Source organism: Mobula birostris, chromosome 6 (genome assembly GCF_030028105.1).
Source record: "Mobula birostris isolate sMobBir1 chromosome 6, sMobBir1.hap1, whole genome shotgun sequence".
NCBI classification, from domain to species: domain Eukaryota; kingdom Metazoa; phylum Chordata; class Chondrichthyes; order Myliobatiformes; family Myliobatidae; genus Mobula; species Mobula birostris.
The window spans coordinates 155534885-155555763 of NC_092375.1; the positions used below are offsets into that span (position 1 = coordinate 155534885).

Sequence of the window (20879 nt, forward strand, 5' to 3'; positions counted from 1 at the left end):
AAAAAGTACTCCTGCAATTCATCTTTCAGCTCAAACACCCTGTTGAGAACTCTTTGTCTGCTAAGCCACTGCATTTCTGTATGTAGCAGGAGATTGGTGTGCTCTTTGTCCCAGGCTTTCATGCAGTTTTTTAAACATTCAAGTGAATTGGTCCTAAAGCTGCTAAATAACTTGCTTCCTAAACCTTTTAATCACTATGACTTTATTTTCCAAAGCTTTAATCTGTTTGCTTTGAGATTCCAATAGTTGTTTAAAATAATCAGCACTTCAACATGTCATATGGATGTGATTTGTAGTTAAATGTCCTTTCCATTTTGCTGGAGCCATTGCTACATTTATAAGTAGTTTGCCAGAGACTAGGCACAATGGAATAGGACAACTTTGATCAACAAACTATGTAAAACCCATTGATAAGTAGCTTTCATTGTAAAGACAGACTTTTTTGTCCATTGTTGTATTAGTGCAGTGAAATGACTCAGAAGATTGTAATTCTTTATCGTTAACCTTATTGGAATTGTCCGTAGGAGAGGCCTAGGATCCTCCTCTTTAAAAATTGCCAAACTAGACCAGAATAAGAATGAAAATGTCCCTCCAGTTTTCTACTACACTGGTAGTTTGTTCATTCCCATTAGGCAGTTGGAGGCGCACAAGGGGAAATTAGGGGAGGTAATTCAGGAGGGAGAGTCTGACGTCACAGCCTAAGTTGGGCGAGTCCATTCAATGCTCAGCAAATGCACCTCACACTCCTCAGCAGCCTACCGTCCTCCCCTCCTCGCAATACAGCGCCAACCAATTATCAGCCTACCGTCCTCCCCTCTTTGCAATACAGCACCCACCAATTATCAGCCTACCGTCCTCCCCTCTTTGCAATACAGCACCAACCAATTATCAGCCTACCGTCCTCCCCTCCTCGCAATACAGCGCCAACCAATTATCAGCCTACCGTCCTCCCCTCCTCGCAATACAGCACCCACCAATTATCAGCCTACCGTCCTCCCCTCCTCGCAATACAGCACCCACCAATTATCAGCCTACCGTCCTCCCCTCTTTGCAATACAGCGCCAACCAATTATCAGCCTACCGTCCTCCCCTCTTTGCAATACAGCGCCAACCAATTATCAGCCTACCGTCCTCCCCTCTTTGCAATACAGCGCCAACCAATTATCAGCCTACCGTCCTCCCCTCCTCGCAATACAGCACCCACCAATTAGCAGGGGCCTCCTCTATCTCATGTCAAAAACTGAGAATTGACTCAAACAAAAAAAAACGTGATCCTACGATGCACTGCCATACTGGGCTAAGGGACCTCTAATGGGATTGCTAACAGGGTTGCTCGGTCACTGCCCACCTCTGTGAGCACTAACATCATGCGTTGCACAAAGTTCAAAAAGAAATATACATTTTTTAAAATCATGATCTCTCACTGAACCCTGGGATTTCATGGAATCCTGTTTGAGAAAACCTGACTTACACAGTTTGGCAATTGATTTTTCTCAGATTATCCCTTAAGTACAAAATCACAGTTAAAAGGAGGCAATAGATTCGACATTATCTCATTCAGAGAGACCACACAAGTGTTTGGATCGACCCATCATGGTGGAGCCGAGTTCTCATCGGAAATGAGGATTAGGGTGTATTTCCATCAGTGGAGAGCGGTTTGCATCAAGATTCAGTCATTGTCAGTTGCTGTAATGTATTGCCAATAAAAACATGAAACGCCCCACAAGCACAGCTCAGGCAGGATTTGAGAGACTTCAGAAGAATATAAACCACGGACAGCAAATCAGAACTCCAAAAATATATTTTAATGTTTATATTACAAATTAAATACATTAGTGTTTATCCAAAACATCTTATGCTGTATTTTCAGAGCGCTCAGAATAATTAACACTGGCCCATTTATCAATTAAGTAACAATTTCAGTACAGTACAGACCATTAGAACAATGGCCATTCTCCCAGAGATCCTTAGACCCTTGTAATGTTCATTAACTTGAATTCCAAAAGGAAACAATAACATTAGCACAACACATTACTGATTACATTAGAGTATGTGTACTCGTTGTTGTTCATCACCTTACTGTTGCTAAAGGATTATGAGGGAGACAGTTTAAAGTTACATTCTAACATACTACTGGCGAACAATCAAGACATCATTATAGTAACATCAGTACATTACAGGTCGAAATTCACAAGAACATTTCATGGCAACAAAGTACAACACAGTTTTAAAATTGAGTTGTACCACAGGGAATTGTTTTTAATTCCCATTCAGCTAATCTGCCACTATAACTCTACAGCTAGTTCGGCTAAAATGTAATAATCAGCTACCAAAGTTGTTTATTACACGTTATGAACACAAATCTACTTTCAGTTGTTCGAATCAAATGCATTAAATCAGCATTGTGTGTGTCATTATTGCATTTTTCCCCTCCCTGATGTCTCTTCTCTCAACACTACTTTTGCATTGATTGCTGATCAATCTGCATCAAAAATAATATGGCACTTTGGCTGCCTGCACAATCAAAATAAAATGTGTTCTCCACAAACAAAATGCAACATTAATTTTAAACATTGAACAAAAAGTAAAAGTAGAAAAATAGATTTGAAAAAGCATGTTCCAGAAATCTTTAATGCAGTCCAAATCAGAGCATTATTTCTGCTAATTTCAATAAGAAAGTTGCCAACATGATGCTCTTGACTAAAGTTTTTGTTTACAATTAACTCTTCCTGGCCAGTCCTCATCAGATCTGCAAATGGCTGGAATGGTGTGGCAAGTTTTAAAAAATAATTAATAGCATAACTCACATAGTAATAATAGAAAAAAAACAAAATGATTGATGCATAATGTATATAAACATATGCTAAAATGAACATATGCTAAAATATGTTCTTCTCAATAGAAAAATGACATGTTTAGTTTCCTCCCACAATCTGCCCTTTTCCTCTATGTGAAAATTTTCCATATGTCTGGCCTGCAAAAATAAAAAAAAATGGAGCCTGCTGACATTTGTTGTATTTTAGTCAGAAATTTGCACTGCTTCTGATAAATGGAAATAACTTCAACAGGTGTGCTTGAAATGCACAGTAACATTCAGACTTGCTTTCGAACATTAGTTTCTTCCTCTTTCAATACAAGGCTGAACAGTTGTGCTTACTCTGTGGCCTATTTTGGTTCACCTCAACTACACTAATTCAGCAAAACTTGTGCTTGATTGAATTCAATCCCACATGCCTTATTGATGATAAATAAACATGTCATATATATATATATATATATATATATATAATTACAGTACTTTGTATAGGTTTTGACATTACATGCATACATCACATCACTTTGGAACAAAATAAAAATATACAATGAGCAAGTTTCATTAAGCTAAACTAGATTCCAGACAAAAGCAATGCATAACCTATCTCTTAAGCCAGTGTAGTTTAAAAGGTTAAGTATTGTTTATTACTTAGTTTCAACACTGTCATCCATTTTCATGAGAGTTTGCTTTTCTTAGTGATTATTTTTTAAATAAATAGGTTAGTTTTAAGGAGTTGATTCACTACTCAAACAAGCTGTAGAACTTCATGAACACAGTCAACAAGGAAGTAACAGTTTAGAAATTATTCAGTTTTCTATTGAACAAACAATTGTCCACAGCAACTTTAACAAAAAAAAAACAATAATGGAACAGATATGAGGCAACACTGGTCTTTAAGGCTTTGGTTACGGTACTTGCTGATGCCATTTTCAGAAGGAGGCAGATTTGGGAAAGGGCTATCTAATATCTTCAGGCTCTATTTTTATAGACTTGAATGTTTCATTCTTCTTTTCTGTATGATTTAGAATTGTCTGGCAGAACTCCTTCAATGTGCCTATGTTTTCTGTCACAAAGAAAAAAAATAGTCTAGTAATCCAGAGACAGATGAACCGTGATTATAGTATGCATTTCATAGAAAAGATGGAGTTTGCTAGCACTCCCATTATCTTTGTAGATATAGTGATTGTAGGCTTTACCCTTAAGCTGACATTTAGATCTGTTGTGGTTTTACCACAATTAAAAACTCCCTTCTTTCTCCTCCACACCACAAGTTATAGAAAGCACATACAATTCTACAGTAATGTGAAATGTTTATGCCATTATTTCTAGAAATGCTTATAAAATAATTAAGGCCTGAACAGTGGAACACGTGATCAATTTAAATTAGCAGCAGATAGCATAAATCATAGTACTTAAAATGCTTGATTTTTAGCAAGATTAATAAAAATGCAATAACAAAAATAACACCCTCCTCCCAATATTATGGCCATTCAGGTTCCAGAAATTCAGGCTTATGGGCCTCACAGATCACAATAAAAAAATTTGGAACACAGAATAAGATTTGCTCTCTTAGAATTTATTAAATTGTCTTTTTTAAAAATCTAATTTCTTGACATATTATATGCATAATGACATTATGCATAATATATTGTGGAAAAATCGCAACATGAATTGCCTTCCAAGAATGCAACCACCTGTAACACATTGGTTGTCTGTTTGGAATTCTTCGGTACATCTCTTTTCTGCAATAAAATATCCTTTTACATTACTGAAAAGTAGTGCTTTCACTAGTTCTTGACTACAAAATCTACTTTCTTGAAACCATTGGTTAAACAGAGATAGTGAAGTTAAGTCACATTTTGCTGGTGTGACAGAGGACCACACTCAGAAATGTTTTTGACCATGTCTTCCATTATGTCTATACTGCAATATTTCTGGTGGAAAAACTGATTGTGTGCAGGGAAAATAAGATTCGATCCTAGGTCAGGTAATCTAAAGTATGCTCAGAAGTATTTTTGCAGGTGATTAATGTTAGGTTGTTTTTCTCCTTTTCACCTCCAAGCAGTGGCATCGATAATTGTAAAGGTCTGTACATGCCACATTTAAGTAAAGTGCAGCCAAGGCATTCCGATTGCAGTCTATGATAATTCAGATAGTACAATTACCCACATTTTAAGTTTTAAAAAAAGTACTAACAGAAAAAATTCACTATCAATAAATGGTTTCTATCATCTTGCTGATGGATCCATTCAAATTACCTGAAGAGTGCGACTCTCTCGCATTGCTAGAATATTGTCTGCTTAATTCTTCTCCCGATACCATTTGCTGAATTATTTGTCTGCTTTGCTGATTAGAGATCCTGAGATTCAATGGTTTGTCAGCTGAAGAAAAATGATGAACAAAGTAGCAAGCGATAAATACCTGTCTTAATCTTTACAGATGCTGTAAGTCTAAAACAATCATACATAAAAACATACATCCAGATTAACCAACTTCTATGAAGGGAAGAAAGCCTCATTTTAAGCTTAAATCTAGTACTGTTTTGTTTGAGGGTTTTTTTTTTGATGATTAAGTATTTCCAAAACTATTTTGCATCATAAGGGCAAGACGAACTAAAAACTGAAGTCAGGAATGCAATCAGAAAGGTGTGTGTTATTCAGAAAGGTGTTTTCCACCAAAAGTATCAGCAGTTATTTGGAGTTTCTCGGGCACTTTTTTCAGATTCTGGAGTAAAAGAGAATACAGCAAAAGAGTGTAAATGAGCTGCAAGTCATTCATGCCATGTGCAAATAGCACAGGAGGTTTGAAGACGGAATTTTGCTCATGCTTCTGGAATTAGCTTAACAATTCAGTGGCCCTTTTCCTGGAGACTTGGGCACCACATTGGCACAGCTGGTAAAGCTGCTACCTCACAACTCCGACGCTTCTGTGCGGAAGTGTGTGTGTGTGTGTGTGTGTGTGTGTGTGTGCGCGCGCGCATGCATGTAGAAGTTTTTACCAATCCTCTGGTATTCCAAAAAAAAGTGCTAGTTAGTAATTATCCCCTATCATGCAGGAAAGTGGTTGAAGTTGATGGAAATGTGTGGACAATAAACTGGGAATTAGTGCAGCGTTGGTGTAGATGGTTGCTGACCCAGAGGCTTGTGGAGCCAATTTCCATGCTGTGTGACCATAATTCCCACTGAAACTTGTTATTTGATTCATGCTGCTGAACACTTCCAGAATGCTGTCTAATTTCGGCATTTTAGGTCACACTTGGGCAATCTATTCCCATGGCTTCTAACCTGTCATTCGCATCCCCATAAATTATTGATAGTTTTAACAAGAGGATTCTTAACTGGTTTTGCTTCCAACATCACACCACCACTTGTTCTTGCCTCATCCAGCAATAACACTGGCTTACTGTTCACCAACTAAAATATCAGCAGTGTGGTGGAACACTATCCAAGATCATTGATTAGCAAGGAGCTGTGTCAAATACATACCTGTGCTTGCACTGAAGGTTTCCAGGTGTCCATACCAAGATAATACAAGAGCTTATCACTGCAAGTCAGTTATCCATTACACTACATCTACAACATGACGGGTTGACTAGATGACTTGCACAAATTTAGGTGCTTCTTTCTGAATAAAAAAGCCATGCCTGCAACCATTTCTTGAAGTGATGGTTGCACCTATAAAATCTAGTTTGGGGAGGCACAGCACAATAAAGTGCGTGCTATGCACAGAGCAGAAAGATGTAGGTCATGCTTTTGTGCCTCCAGATGCAACTCAATCACAACAGTTTTGTGAAGTGCAGACTGAGCAGAAAATTGCTTTTCTACAAGTGAAATGTTCCTCTGAAAAGTACTTAAGGGAAAAAAAACACACACAAAACACATCAAGAAGGTTACCCTTAAACAGCATTTGACAACTCTCTACTGAAATGTCATTAGCATAAAAAAGGCCTCAAACAACTGCGGCTAGAGGAAAAAAGAGGGAGAATACACTGAGAGGTAGTTACTTGTCAAGTATAATCTTTTCAGAATGGATTCAAAAGCAGCAAATATACTTGCAAAGAGACGGAGGTCTTCAACTGCAAAGCAGCACGGTAAGTGCATACAGAAACTATGACTTGTTTCAAAACTGAATGACTGCAAAACAGTTGCATTCTGAAATGCATGCATGCAACATGAACCTCGTGTCCAATAGGATCAAGTATAGCACACACAAGACAAATGCTTCATGCTTATAAGCACTTAATATCAGGCATTCTGGAGAACAGGGGATTGAGTGTTACTGCTTGTGTACAGGGTGCAAGGCATGTGGGCATTTTCTTCCTTAAAGATATTGAACTGTCTTATAGATAGATGGATACTTCATTGATCCCAAAGAGAATTACATTGTCACAGTAGCATTACAAGTGTACAGATATAAATATTAGAAGAGAAGTAGATGATGGTACAGTTAAGATATAGCAGGAGCAGGAGTAGGAATAGTATTAACAGTCCTTAGAACCAAAAGATCTATACCCCTAGACCAGAATGTCAGTCCAACCCTTGAGTTGATACAAGTATTAAAAGATTTTGTGCATCATATTACGGGAGAGAAAGGAAGCAGATTAAATAAAATCCACTGAATTAATCAGCTTTCTGCCTACTCACATAAACACATGGTCCAATTCAAGCTGAACTTGAACTCAACCACGGTACACGAGTGGTGGAAGAGTGAGTGTTATAAGTGGTCTACAGGGTGCAAATCAAGCCGGCCGTCTCTTCCTGAAAGGTGTGAAGCTGCCTACATGTTGGGGTTGCCTCCGTCTATAAGACAGAACTATGTAAGTGTATATTCTCTCATCTGTCTTTGAAAGTAACATTCCAACACAGATAGGTAGCTCAACACTTTCCAGAATGCACAACGCTCTTGATCTGCGCCCTCTACACCGCTCCCTAAAAGCCAACTTCTCCACCATTGCTGCACTGTGGCTGCAGTTTGTGCCACTTACAAAATGCATTACAGCAGTTCGTCAGAATCATGATCTCTACCCCCTCAAAGGACATGAATTGCAGGCACTTGGGAACGTCACTACTAGCAAGCTCCCCTACAAGTCACATGCCATTCCAACTAGCTACTGGCTCAAGATCCTGAAATCCCGACATGACAGTATTCCAGGAGTAGTTAGTTAAAGAAGATGGCAGTCCACCTTCTTAAAAGAAGTTAAATTTGGGTATTAAAAGTCTGGCCTTGCAAACAATATCCTTGTCCTAGGAGTGAAATTTAAAACTCAATATTGGTCTTAATAAGATGGCTTCCTGCAAGATATGGTTATATTGCACCAAGAACTTATTTTGATCAATATATACGTTGATGCAGGTGTAAATTGAAGCACAATAAGTTATTTGAAATATTACAGGAAACTCCAGATCTAGATTCGAAAGACCTCCGCCTAATCAGAAAATCAAGAGAGGAGTTAGACAAGGGTGTGTTTTCTCCCCTGATTTATTTAATGTGTACTGTGAAACAGTATTACAAAAAATAAGAGACATCTTGGGAATCAAAGTTGGCGGTGAAAACATCAATAATTTCAGATATGCGGATGACACTGTGTTAATTGCAAGTATGGAGGAAGAACTACAAAACTTAATTGATACAGTTGTTGAAGAAAGTGCAAAAATGGGTCTATCTATCAATTGCAAAAAGACAGAATGTATGGTGATATCCAAAAAGAAGGAGAATCCTATCTGCAGGCTGAGAATAAATGGGGAAGACATAAAACAATTACAGAACTTTTGCTGCTTTGGAAACTGGGTGACATCACATGGCAGGTGTGACATGGATGTCAAAAGAAGAATAGGGATCGCGAAAGACACCTTTACAAGAATGAAGAGTATACTGACCAATACTAAACTAGGCATGACAACCCGCCTCAGAGTACTGAAATGTTACGTTTATCCAGTTATGTTGTACGGCTCAGAATGTTGGACATTCTGAGTAACATGAGGAAACGAATTGAAGCAGCAGAGATATGGTTTTTGAGGAGGATGCAAAGAATATCATGGACGAAACGAATATCTAATGAGGATGTCATGAACAGAGCAAACACAAAAAGAGAAATAATGTATGAGATCATGAAAAGGCAACGTAACTTCATTGGACATGTGATTAGGAAAGAGGAGTTAGAATGCACGGTAATTATGGGAATGATTGAAGGGAAGAAAGCAAGAGGAAGACAAAGACAAATGATGATGGAGACAGCAGCCAGAGAACTGGAAATGAATACCAATGAATTGATCCATTTGACCTGAAACAGGAGTGTGTGGGCCATGGCAGTCAAAGCTCAAACTGGGCATGGCACCTGATGATGATGAAGATACCTTACATTTGTTTTATATTAAAGGGATTAAAAAGGACATTTGAGGAACCTGGGAACTGTTGTTAGATACATGCTGCTATCATCATAGACATATTCCTTATATCTTGATTTCCAAATCATGGGAAAAACAAGTTGATACAATGAACCTATCCATCACAAACCTCTCTCTGTAAGGCTGAGTCAGTTAGAGACCTAGTCATAATCAGACCAGAAATTAGAGACTGGTGTTGGCCAAATACCAAATCTATTTTGAGGCTCAATACTCTACAGAATGAGGTATAGTTTAGAGATTGTGGCAAAGCTTTAAAGATTTTAAATATTTATTACTACTAGTGATTCTGAAGAAAAATACAATCCATTTTTGGTCTAGAGCATTAATTTGAAATTCAGTGCAATCACGTGTTCTGATGCCATTTCATTTTGACCAGATGATTTATTATACATGATTGGCATACATGGATTTTGTACCTGGTCCATCCACATTCTCTGCTGAGGGGCTTCTGGAATTCTGCTCCTCGGAATATTGCCTACAAGCTGTGGCAGAGAGACGTCTCTCATCTGTTTGAAACATGTCTTGGCCTGTTTGTTCACGTACAAGCATTATGTATTTAGCCGTTATGGCTTCAAGCTGGACCTGAAAAGTACAAAGATACAGTTTAATTAGTGACATCTGGTAGGTAAAAAAAAAAATCACAAGGTAGGCGCTTCCCTCTCCATACTAACTGAAACATTAAATGTACATTTTTCATCCATATTTTAATTTGAATGTTATTGAATGATTACCTTGTACTAAAATTAATAATTACAATCATATCACTTATGCATTTAGTTTCAATACTGTTCACATGCCTGCATCACCTTTGAAGAAACTGTTAACATTCCCTGCCACGCTGCCCCACACACAAACACAGGTATTCAGGGTCTGTTTGTGATGAGCCCACCACAATTTAGCCCACAGGCCTTACACACTTCCCACCAAGCCACCACTACCTCTCCAACAACTAGGGGCCAAGAAGCAGCAGCTTCAACATTAACCCAACTTCTTTGCTCTGGAAACCTACGGATAAGATGTGGCACTGGGCTCTACTCACAGTACAAGCTAAACATTTGTGCCATGCCTGTACCAATGCACCAGGTGTAGTGTTGAATTAGAAAGAGCTAAGCAAATGGCAGGCCAATATTCCCTCGTAAATCAGGAGGAGCCTTGGTCTCAGCAACCACATGGACTTTGTTTTAACTAGGAATTGGGCTTGCTGAATCCTTGATTCCTCCAATTTGATGTGGATCTTTTAAGGAGTCAAGGATACAGAAGGTCATGCTTCAGGAAGGTACTCAACAGCAAGAAAAAACCAAAGATCCAGGTAATCTACCAGTTCCTACTCAGTGGAAGAACCAAAGATTTACCGTAAAGTGGAATGGAAAAATAGAGAAGCTTCCTGCATAGAAGCACAGTCCTTTCATGTGTGTTTGCACATGGCCTGTATTCCAAGCTCAGGTACTTTTTCTGCAATTATATTAGCAGTTGACTAAAAAAAATCTCCAGGTAAATTGATCGCAATCAAAACAGGAAAGGTAGAAGCAGCCACACTTCAACAAACGATCACGCAAACGCAATGGACCTACAGTAATTCATTTTAGTGGGCAAGACAAGCTACAGTCTCACTGGCTTTTCATTGATTAAAGAGCTTAAAATTATAGATAATAATCAATTAGGTTCAACCAAATGAATATACATAAAGTAAAATGCATATTGCAAAATATAAATCAATAAATAATCAAATATAGTTTCATGTATTTAGATAGAATATAGCTATTTCCTATGGAATGCACAATACACTTTGATACATTGCTTTTCGTAGGAGGACTTGCTTATAAACAGCAAGTAACACTTTTTGAAAGGTAGTAATAATGTAACTGCTTAAAAATCTACTCCACTGAGGGGCAGTTCAATCAATTGCTACATTTCACTCAAAGTCCCTTTCAAACTTTTTATTTATGTTTTAATTGGAAAGTGTGATGTCCAAAAAAAGGGTTAAACTAAAGCTTTCAAGGATGTTTAAGTAAACCACAATAGTGGTGATTACCTATTCCTCTCGGCTGTGTTTATTTTAAAATATTTACCTATAGGTCTGATATTCCCGTGGGCATCTAGTACGGGCACCTGATGTGCAGCAATAAACCAATTCTGCAATCAAACCGGCATGATTCTAACGTAGAACAGACTGCTCAGATTGGCTTTGGTGACAAATAAACCCAATTACTGTAACCAGGGTTTTCCCACTATTTCACCAATATACTTCGGATTACAGTTACATAACTCATCCTGATAGAAAAAGTTCACAAATTAATAACAGTTCTATTGCTTGGAGCAGACCATTCAACAGGACAACTTCCTCCTTCCTGCATGTCATATGAGGGGGCGTGTTTCTAGAAAACCAATCGCATCACAATTTTCATGTCACGTGAACCTTTGACAAAAATTGACCAAGTATGTTGCTAGTTTCAGGGCTTGCTTTGTTATTTTTGTTTCCTCATGTAAATCCTATGTAAGAGTGAAATTACTCCATAGTTTGGTAGTGATATGTGAATCTTGTAATGGTAATTGTTGTTACTGTAACACAGGAGTACATTGTACTATAGTGTGTAGCTAAAGCACACACTATTGACTTTTTAAACCAACCGATCTGCTGAATTCGACTCTGTCTCCACTACTGATGAGTAAGCAGAGTCACAACCAGTTGCAACATTCATTGATGTGTAACACTTGCTTTTCTGACTGATAGGAAAATACTGAGAGAAATCTACTTATCTGTCTTTTTTTTTTGGAGTATGGACTGGCCTCATTCTCAACCAATCTTCAAATAGAAACACGAGAGGAAAGTCTGTGTGTCAATTACCTGTGGGGGGGGGGTGCAGTAGAATCCACCTCACAGTCTGATCATTCCCCTCAAAAGCAATCGCACCATGCCAAAACTCAGCACCCTCTCCCCCACAGCTAACAGATCACTCCGGTTACTTCACCTCCCTACAACCTCAATGCCCAGCCGTTCCCAGACCTCCCCTCCCACATCCTCCAACTTTCTGCAACCTCTGCATCTCTCCACCTCCACTCCCTAGACCTCCTCCACGTCCACCCTTCCAGGATTTCCCCTCCACCTGCCTCCCCTTCCTCTCTTCCTTAGGACTTCCCCTCAATCCCCATTACTTCAGGAATTTCCCTGCATGGTCCACACTCCTGCATTACCTTAGGAATTTCCCTCCACAAACCGTCCTCCCCTGCCATCACAGGAGTTCCCCTCTATTACCCCTGTCCTTTCATCACCCCATCTCAGAATCTTGCTCTCTCCAACCCTCCCAAGGTGTCACACATTAAGCACACGACAATGCACTTTAACCACCCCGAGGCACGCACATCACCCGCCCCTCAGTATCTCTACAAATTGAGCCTTTGCTCTATCTGCCTTCTGCACTTTCTCCCCTCACTCACCTCTCTGAGCCCCTTCCTCTTATCCTCCCCTTCTCAATTCCCCTACCCTCCCAGACCACCCCCTTTCCAATCCACACCCAACCCCTACTTCCCCGTCTTCAGCTGCTAACAATAACTGTGTCCCAAATCATCCAAACAATGATACTACTCTTCAATGCTGCCAGTCTCTAATCCTATGCAGTACAATCTATTAAGGCCATGTAATCATAGAATCAATCTCTACTTAGACAGTCTCACGGGATTGAGAATGACTTGCTTCTGTTCTGGTTCTGTCAATTCTTAGGTGGCTAAAAAAGCTAACATGGGAACTTATTCCCATCTGCTCCGAGGATGAGGCTTTCCGTTCCAGGACATCTCAAATGTCCTCTTTCTTGAAGGATCATGGTTTCCCTTCTACCGTCATCAATGATGCCTTCACCCGCATCTCTTCCATTTCCCGCACTTCGGCCCTCAACCCATCCTCCCACCACCACAACAGGGACAGGGTTCTCCTTGTCCTTACCTACCACCCCACCAGCCTCCAGATCCAACACATTATCCTCCGCAACTTCCGCCACTTTCAACAGGACCCCACCACTAAGCACATCTTTCCCTCTCCAGCCCTCTCCGCTTTCCGCAGGGATTGGTCCCTCCATGACTCCCTTATCCACATGTCCATCCCCAAGGATCTCCCACCTGGCACTTATCCCTGTAAGCGTAAGTGCTACACTTGTCCCTACACCTCATCTCTTGCAACCATTCAGGGCCCCAATCAGTCCTTCCAGGTGAGACAACACTTCAATTGTGAGTCGGTTGGGGTGATCTATTGCATCCGGTGCTCCCAGTGCCACCTCCTCTACATCGGTGAAACCTGACGCAGATTGGGGGAGCGCTTTGTCGAGCACCTCCACTCCGTCCGCTACAACAGACAGGATCTCCCGGTAGCCACCCACTTCAACTCTGCTTCCCATTCCCATTCAGATATGTCCATACATGGCCTCCTCTACTGCCATGATGAGGCTAAACTCAGGTTGGAGCAGCAACACCTCATATACCTTCTAGGTAGTCTCCAGTCCCTTGGTGTGAACATAGAATTCACCAACTTCTGGTAATTCCCTCCCCCTCCCTTCCTCTATCCCTATTTCACTCTATCCCCTCCCCCAGCTCCCTCATGGTTCTGCCTCCTTCTTCTACTACCCATTGTTTTCAGGGCTATGATGTCAATGCTTCCCCTTCCTCACCACTTTGTCTTTCAAATTACTGGTCTTTCAACTGAAGCTACAAGCATTCTTCAAATCCTTCCCCATCTTTCATTCTTCAGTCCTGACGAAGGGTTCTGGCCCGAAACGTCAACTCATCATTTCTAACTGATGCTGCCCGACCATTGAGTTCATCCAGCGTACTGAAGGTGTTGCTAACATGGGAACTGCAGGCTATACTGTAGAAGGAGCAGCTGGTTGTAGACAGATGTGTTATAGAAAAAGACCCTTTGGCCCACTGAGCCATTAACACTAATTGTACAGTAAATCCATTTTTTTTTTACGCTCTCCACATTCCCATCTATCGCTCACCTGCACACTATGAGGAACCGACAGTGACCAGTGAACTTAGCCAACCTGCACATCTTTGGGAGTCAGGAGGAATCCAGAGAACAGGGAGAAGCTGCAAGCATAAACCTCAGGTCAGGAGTGAACCCAGGTATCTGACACTGTGAGGCAGCAGTTCTGTGAGCTGCATCACTGTGTCACCCGAGGTTGCTGGTGGTTAAGAGGACAGGTGGGTGGTTGGCATGTACAGTGCTGTACCCATAACACGGCTTTCAGGGCCTATGCCATTGAGCTTCACAATAACACTCCGAATGCTCTTCCTCCACTTTGTATGGTCATGGGCCAGAGATTCCCATGAGTCAGGGAAGATGTTGCATTTCTTCAAGGAAGCTTTGAGCATTTCCTTAAATCTTTTCCTCCACCTGCCTGGTGGTCTCTTCCCATTTCAATTACACTGTACTGGATCGGGAAAACCAGAATTCTTCACAAGGTTCTGATGGGTGGAATAGCTTAAGCTCAAATTGAAGTGTTAGTTACATTGTGGAGGGGAAAAAAATAAACAGATACCAATATTTGTACTATGAATATTTTAATCTCATTGAAACTCATTGAATATTGAAAGGCCTAGATAGAGTAGATGTGAAGAGGATGTTTCCTATAATGGGGGAGTCTAGGACCAGAGCGCACAGACTCAATAGAAAGATGTCACTTTAGAATAAAGATGAGAAGGAATTTCTTTAGTCAGAGGGCATTAAATCTGTAGAATTCATTGCTACAGACAGTTGTGGAGGCCAGATCATTGGGTATATTTAAGGTGGAGGTCGATAGGTTCTTGATTAGTAAGGGTGTCAACAGTTATGGGGAGAAGGCAGGCAAATGGGGTTGAGAGAAATAATAATTCAGCCATGACAAACTGCTGCAGTAGACTCGGTGGGCCAAAAAGCCTAATTCTACTCTTATGTCTTATGATCCAAGGGAGGAATTCCCATCCTGGGGCCCACGGACTCCTCAGTTAATGGTAGTGGTCCATGGCATTAAAAAGTTTGGGAACCCATGCTCTAAGGAATGTTTGAGATGCTTGAGGACAAAGCAATTAGATTCAAGCATGCAATCAAAGGCAGTTTAAGCCATAGGTAAAAACCCGAGTCCACTGTTGATCAAATATAACTTTTTATTTCCCAGATGCAGCATTTTTGTATGACAAAAGCAACAGATTGTAATGCATCGCACACTAGACGTATCATTGTGCCATCAACAGCTGAAAAGTATGACTCATGTGAATCATCAGCAGAGTGTGACATTTTATATATCAGCCAAGAAGTAGTTCATGCTTTTAGTAAATGTAGCACAATTAGTTACTATCAGAGGAATTGGACTAAAGGTAGTCATGGGACCAGAAGTATACGGTACAGTCGACCTTCACTAATCCGACTACCTGTAATCCGGTTCCTTCGATAATCCGGCTCCTTCGATAATCCGGCATTGATTATGCTTAATGTGATCCTTCCGTAATCGGCATTTTCACTAATCCGGCACTCCTCAGGTCCCAAGAGTGCCGGATTAGTGAAGGTCGACCTGTACAACTGTGAACATCACAGCAGCTTTGCGCAGAGATATCTCCAGATGCTAAACTTCATTCTCTACATCAGCTAGAAATGTCCGACACTACGCAGAGCAATATTTCCACCTTCCCAGCCAAGTTACCTGCAATGCAAGGCAAGATAAATCCAGACCCTAGTTTTCTTTAAAATTACCCAGTTGGCAGGTGACCAACCCAAATCACACACTTGCATTAAAACCTCAATCATATGCTTGTGAAAGAAAAATGAGAAGGAAGTATTACTCAATTTAATCTTCTCGCAGGGCAAGCAGTTCAACTTGATCTGCACTGACTAATATAGAAAATAGAGACCACATCCATCAGGGATAATAGTTTTCCAACAATTGAATAACAATGATAAAAGTGGGTATGTGGCGAAAGAAAATGAGAAAATCAAAATACATTGTAAATCAAATACAAGAAATGAGCTATTACTTCAGAATTAATAATGTGATGAAAATTGTAACAAAGTGATGAAAATCTTGATGGTCTCAAAACAGAAATGTATAGAAAGTGGTAAGCATTTAACAGGACCAGTTTGTGGCTGTAATTTTCCTTCTTTTTTTTAAATTTTGAATGAAGATCTCCTTGTGAGCTGTCCTCCCACAAGTCATCGGAGTCAAGCAAATCAGTATACAGAAGTCCCAACAAGAGAGTGTGCGACACCTGATCTGCTATTAAGGAATGAGATAGGGCAGATGACAGATGTTTGTGTACGGGGATACCTTGTATCTATTAATCACAATGCCATTAGTTTCAAAATAGATATGCAAAAAAAAAATAGGTCTGGTCTACCAGTTGAGATTCTAAATTGCAGAGAGGAAAATTCTGAGGGCATCAGAAAGCATCTGTATTTATTACGAGAGATGGACACAGTCTATTGAAGTGAGGCAAAATGGCATCAACCTCATGGACTATACAGATTACAGAGCAGAAGGTTTTGAGGCAAATCAGGGTGGATAAATCCACAGGCCCTGATAAGGTGTTCCCTTGGACCCTGCGGGAGGCTAGTGCAGAAAAAGCCAGGACCTGTGCATAGATATTTAAATCATCCTTCGCAACTGATGAGATACCAGAGGACTGGAAGATAGCTAATGCTGTTCCGCTGTTTAAGAAAGTCTCTCAAAATAAACAGGATATTATAGTAAGACTATCATGGGTTACAGCAAGATTTGGGCCCACTGGAAAAATGGGCTGAATAATGGCAGATGGAATTTAATGCAAGCAAGTATGAGGTGTTGCACTTTGGGAGGACCATCTAGGGTAGGTCTTAACAATGAATGGTAGGGCACAGAAGAGTGCAGTGGGACAAAGGGATCTGGAAATATAGGTCATAATTCATTGAAAGTGGCAGCACAATTAGATAGGGTCATATAGAAAGCTTTTGGCACAATGGCCTTCATAAATCAAATTAGTGATTACAGGAGGTGGGATGTTATGTTGAAATTGTACAAGACTTTGGCGAGGCCTAACTTGAAGTATTGTGTGTAATTTTGGTTAGCTACTTACAGGAAAGATGTAAATAAGGTTGAAAGAGGGCAGAGAAAAAATTCAAGGACATTGCCGGATCTGGAGGTCCTGAGTTATAAGGAAAGATTGAACAGGTCAGGACTATATTCGGTCTCTGTATGCTTTCAAGAAAGAGATGGATAGAGCTCTTAAAGGTAGCGGAATCGAAGGTTATGGGAATAAGGCAGGAACTGGATACTGATTGTAGATGATCAGCCATGATCACAGGGAATGGAGGTGCTGCTCGAAGGGCCGAATGGCCTACTCCTGCACCTGTTGTCTACTGTCTATTGTCTCTATTCCTCGCAATGTAGAAGACAGAGAGGAGATTTGATACTGGTATACAAATTTATGAGGGATATAGATAGGGTAAATGCAAGCAGGCTTCTTCCACGGAGTTTGGGTGGGACTACAACCAGAAGTCATGGGTTAAGGATGAAAGGTGAAATGTTTGGGGGATATGAGGGTAAACTTCTTCAATCTGAGTGGCAGGAGATGTGGAATGAGCTGCCAAAGCAAAATGGTGCACGTGAGCTCGATTTCAATGTTTCAAGATTTGTTTGGAAACGTACATGAATGGTATGGGTTTGGAGGACTATGTTCCTGGTACAGCTTTATGGGACTAGGCAGTTTAAATGGTTTGGTTCAGACTAGATGGGCCGATGGGCCTGCTTCTGTGCTATACTTTTCTATGACTCTACATCTATTGAACGAACCTATCCTAAAGCTACAGAATGCAGAAGCAATTAAAAGCTTCCTAAAGGGCACAGCTTGCTCATCTCCCAAACATAGAAAACATACAGCGCAATACAGGCCCTTCGGCCCACAAAGCTGTGCTGAACATGTCCTTACCTTAGAACTACCTAGGCTTTACTCATAGCATGGAGGAAGAAACATCAACAGGGCCTTTTGGGACTTAGTAATAGGCCAAATCCCAGTTAATGTAGCCAAGGGCGCAAAGATGGTGCATTGGAATAATGACAAAAAGTCATCTGCAGGGTAGGTTATTTATAGCAACTGAAAAGAAATTTTTTTAAAACCAATTACATGGGATTTTGAAATTTCACTAATGCACTAAGGATTATATACTAGAATTCCTCATTTAATAGCGAATACATAAATGTGGGAAAATTTTTCTTGCATGCACTTGTCGTATGGTGAAAGTACTACCAATCCAATATGTGTAAAATTTATATTTATCCACAAGACCATGAGACGCAGGAACACAATTAAGTAACTCGGCCTATCAAGTCTGCTCTGCCATTCCATCATTGCTGATATGTTATGCCTCTCAACCCCATTCTCTTGCCTTCTCTCCGTAACCTTTCTTGCCCTAACAAACCAAGAATCAATCTCTGCTTTCTATATACTCATTGACTTGAGCTCCACAGCCATCCATGATAATGGATTCCGCAGATTCGTTACTCTTTGGCTAAAGAAATTCCTTTTCATCTCTGTTCTAAATTGTAGTCCTTCTACTCTGAGGTAGTGCCCTCTGGCACCGACTCACCCACTATAGGAAACATCCTCGTTGGATCTACTCCATCTAGGCCTTTCAATATTCTATAGGTTTCAATGAGAACCCCACCCCCACACCTCATTCTTCTAAACTCCAGCGAGTACAGGCCCAGACCCATCAAATGCTCTTATACAATAACCATTTCATTCCCAGAAAGATTCTTGTGAACCTCCTCTGAACCCTCTCCAATGCAAGTATATCTTTTCTTAGATTAAGGGCTCAAAACCGCTCACAATGTTCCAAATGTGTATGATCAATAACTTATAAAGCCTCAGCAACACATCCTGTTCTTATATTTCAGTCCTTACAAAATGGATGCTAATATTGCATTTGCCTTCCTTACCACCAACACAGCCTGCAAATTAGCCTTTAGGGAATCCTGCACAAGGACTCCCAAGTCCCTATGCACCGCGGATTTCTGAATTTGCTCCCTGTTTTTAAAAAATAGTCCATGACTTTATTCCTTCTACCAAAGTGCATGACCATACGCTTCCCTACACTATATGCCATCTGCCACTTCTTTACCGATTCTCTTAATCTGTCTAAATCCTTCTGTAAACTCCTTGCTTCCTCAACACTACCTGCCCCTCCACTTACCTGTGTACCTTCTGCAAACTTGGCCACAAAGCCATCAACTCAATCATCCAAATCATTCACACACAACTTGCCCCAATACTGACCCCTGCGGAACACTACTTGTCATTGGCAGTCAACCACAATAGGCCTGTTTCTAGTAATACTTCCTCAAAGAATTCCAACAGGTTTGTCAGGCAATATTTTCCCTTAGGAAACCATGCTGACTTTGGTTTACTTTATCATTCACCTCCAAGTATCCCAAAACTTCATCTTTAATAATGGACTCCAACAATTTCCCAACCACAGAAGTCAGACTAACTGGCCTATAATTTCCTTTCTTCTGCCTCCCTCCCTTCTTAGTGGGGTGACACTTGCAATTTTCCAGTCCTCCAGAACCATATCAGAATCTAGTGATGTTTGAAAGATCATTACAAATGCCTCCACAGTCTTTTCAGCTAACTCTTTCAGAAACCTGGGACATAGCCCATGTGGTCTAAGTGACATCTGCCTTCAGATCTTTCAGCTTCCCAAGCAATCTTCTCGTAGGTAATAACAACCATACGCACAACACACTCAAATTTCTGGCATATTGCTTGTATTTTCCGCAGTGAAGGGTGACTCAAAATAATTGTTGACTTTGTCTGCCATTTCTTGGTCCCCCATTATTACCTCTCCAGTGTCATTTTCCAGTGGTGCAATATCCACTCTCACCTCTGTTTTAGCTTTTATATACCTGGAAAAATATTTAGTATTCTCTGATAAGTTTACCTTTATGTTTCATCTTTTCTCTCCTTATTTTTTTTTTTAAGTTGCCTTCTTTTGGATTTTAAAAGCTTCCAAATTTTCTAACCTCCCGCCAATATTTGCTATATTATATGCCCTCACTTTTGTCCTTATGCTGTCTTTGATTTCCCTTGTCACCCATGGCTGCTTTATCTTCCCTTTTGAATACATCTTCATCATTTTCATGCGCCTTCTGAATTGCCCCCAGAAACTCCAGCCATTGCTTTTCTGATGTCATCCCTGCTAGTGCCCCTTCCGATCAATTTTGGCCAGCTCCTCCCTCATACATCTGTAGTTTCCTTTACTCCACTGTATTACTGATACATCTGACTTTAACTTCTCTCCCTCAAACTTCAGGGTGAATTCTATCATCTTATGCCACTGTCTCCCAAAGGTTCCTTTACCTTAAGCTCCCTAATCAAATCTGGGTCATTACACAACACACAATCCAGACTGCCTTTCCACTGGTGGGTGCAACCACAAGTAGCTCTATAAAGCCATCTTGTAATCATACTATAAATTCCCTTTCTTGGGATCCAGCACCAACTTGATTTTCCCAATCTACCTACATTTGAAATTCCCAATGACTATTGTAACATTGTCCTTATTACATGCCTTTTCTATTTCCTATTGATATTTATATCCTACATCCTGGCTAATGTTTGAGGCACGTATATAACTCCCATTAGGGTCTTTTTACCCTTGCAGCTTC

General features: G+C 40.3%; 1 protein-coding gene across 6 annotated transcripts in view; it reads right to left on the bottom strand.

Moving 5' to 3' along the window:
* Positions 1-1783: 1783 nt before the first annotated feature.
* The window catches only part of LOC140199490 (NGFI-A-binding protein 1-like), a 41175-nt gene continuing 22079 nt past the window's right edge, over positions 1784-20879 (bottom strand). For all 6 annotated transcript variants that reach the window (XM_072261672.1, XM_072261674.1, XM_072261673.1 and 3 more), the window contains exons 6-8: positions 9636-9801; positions 5074-5196; positions 1784-3878 (exon numbers count right to left, since the gene is read on the bottom strand). In XM_072261672.1, the coding sequence (XP_072117773.1) occupies positions 3772-3878; positions 5074-5196; positions 9636-9801 (396 nt within the window). In that variant the 3' untranslated portion in view covers positions 1784-3771. The remainder of the gene's footprint in view (positions 3879-5073; positions 5197-9635; positions 9802-20879) is intronic.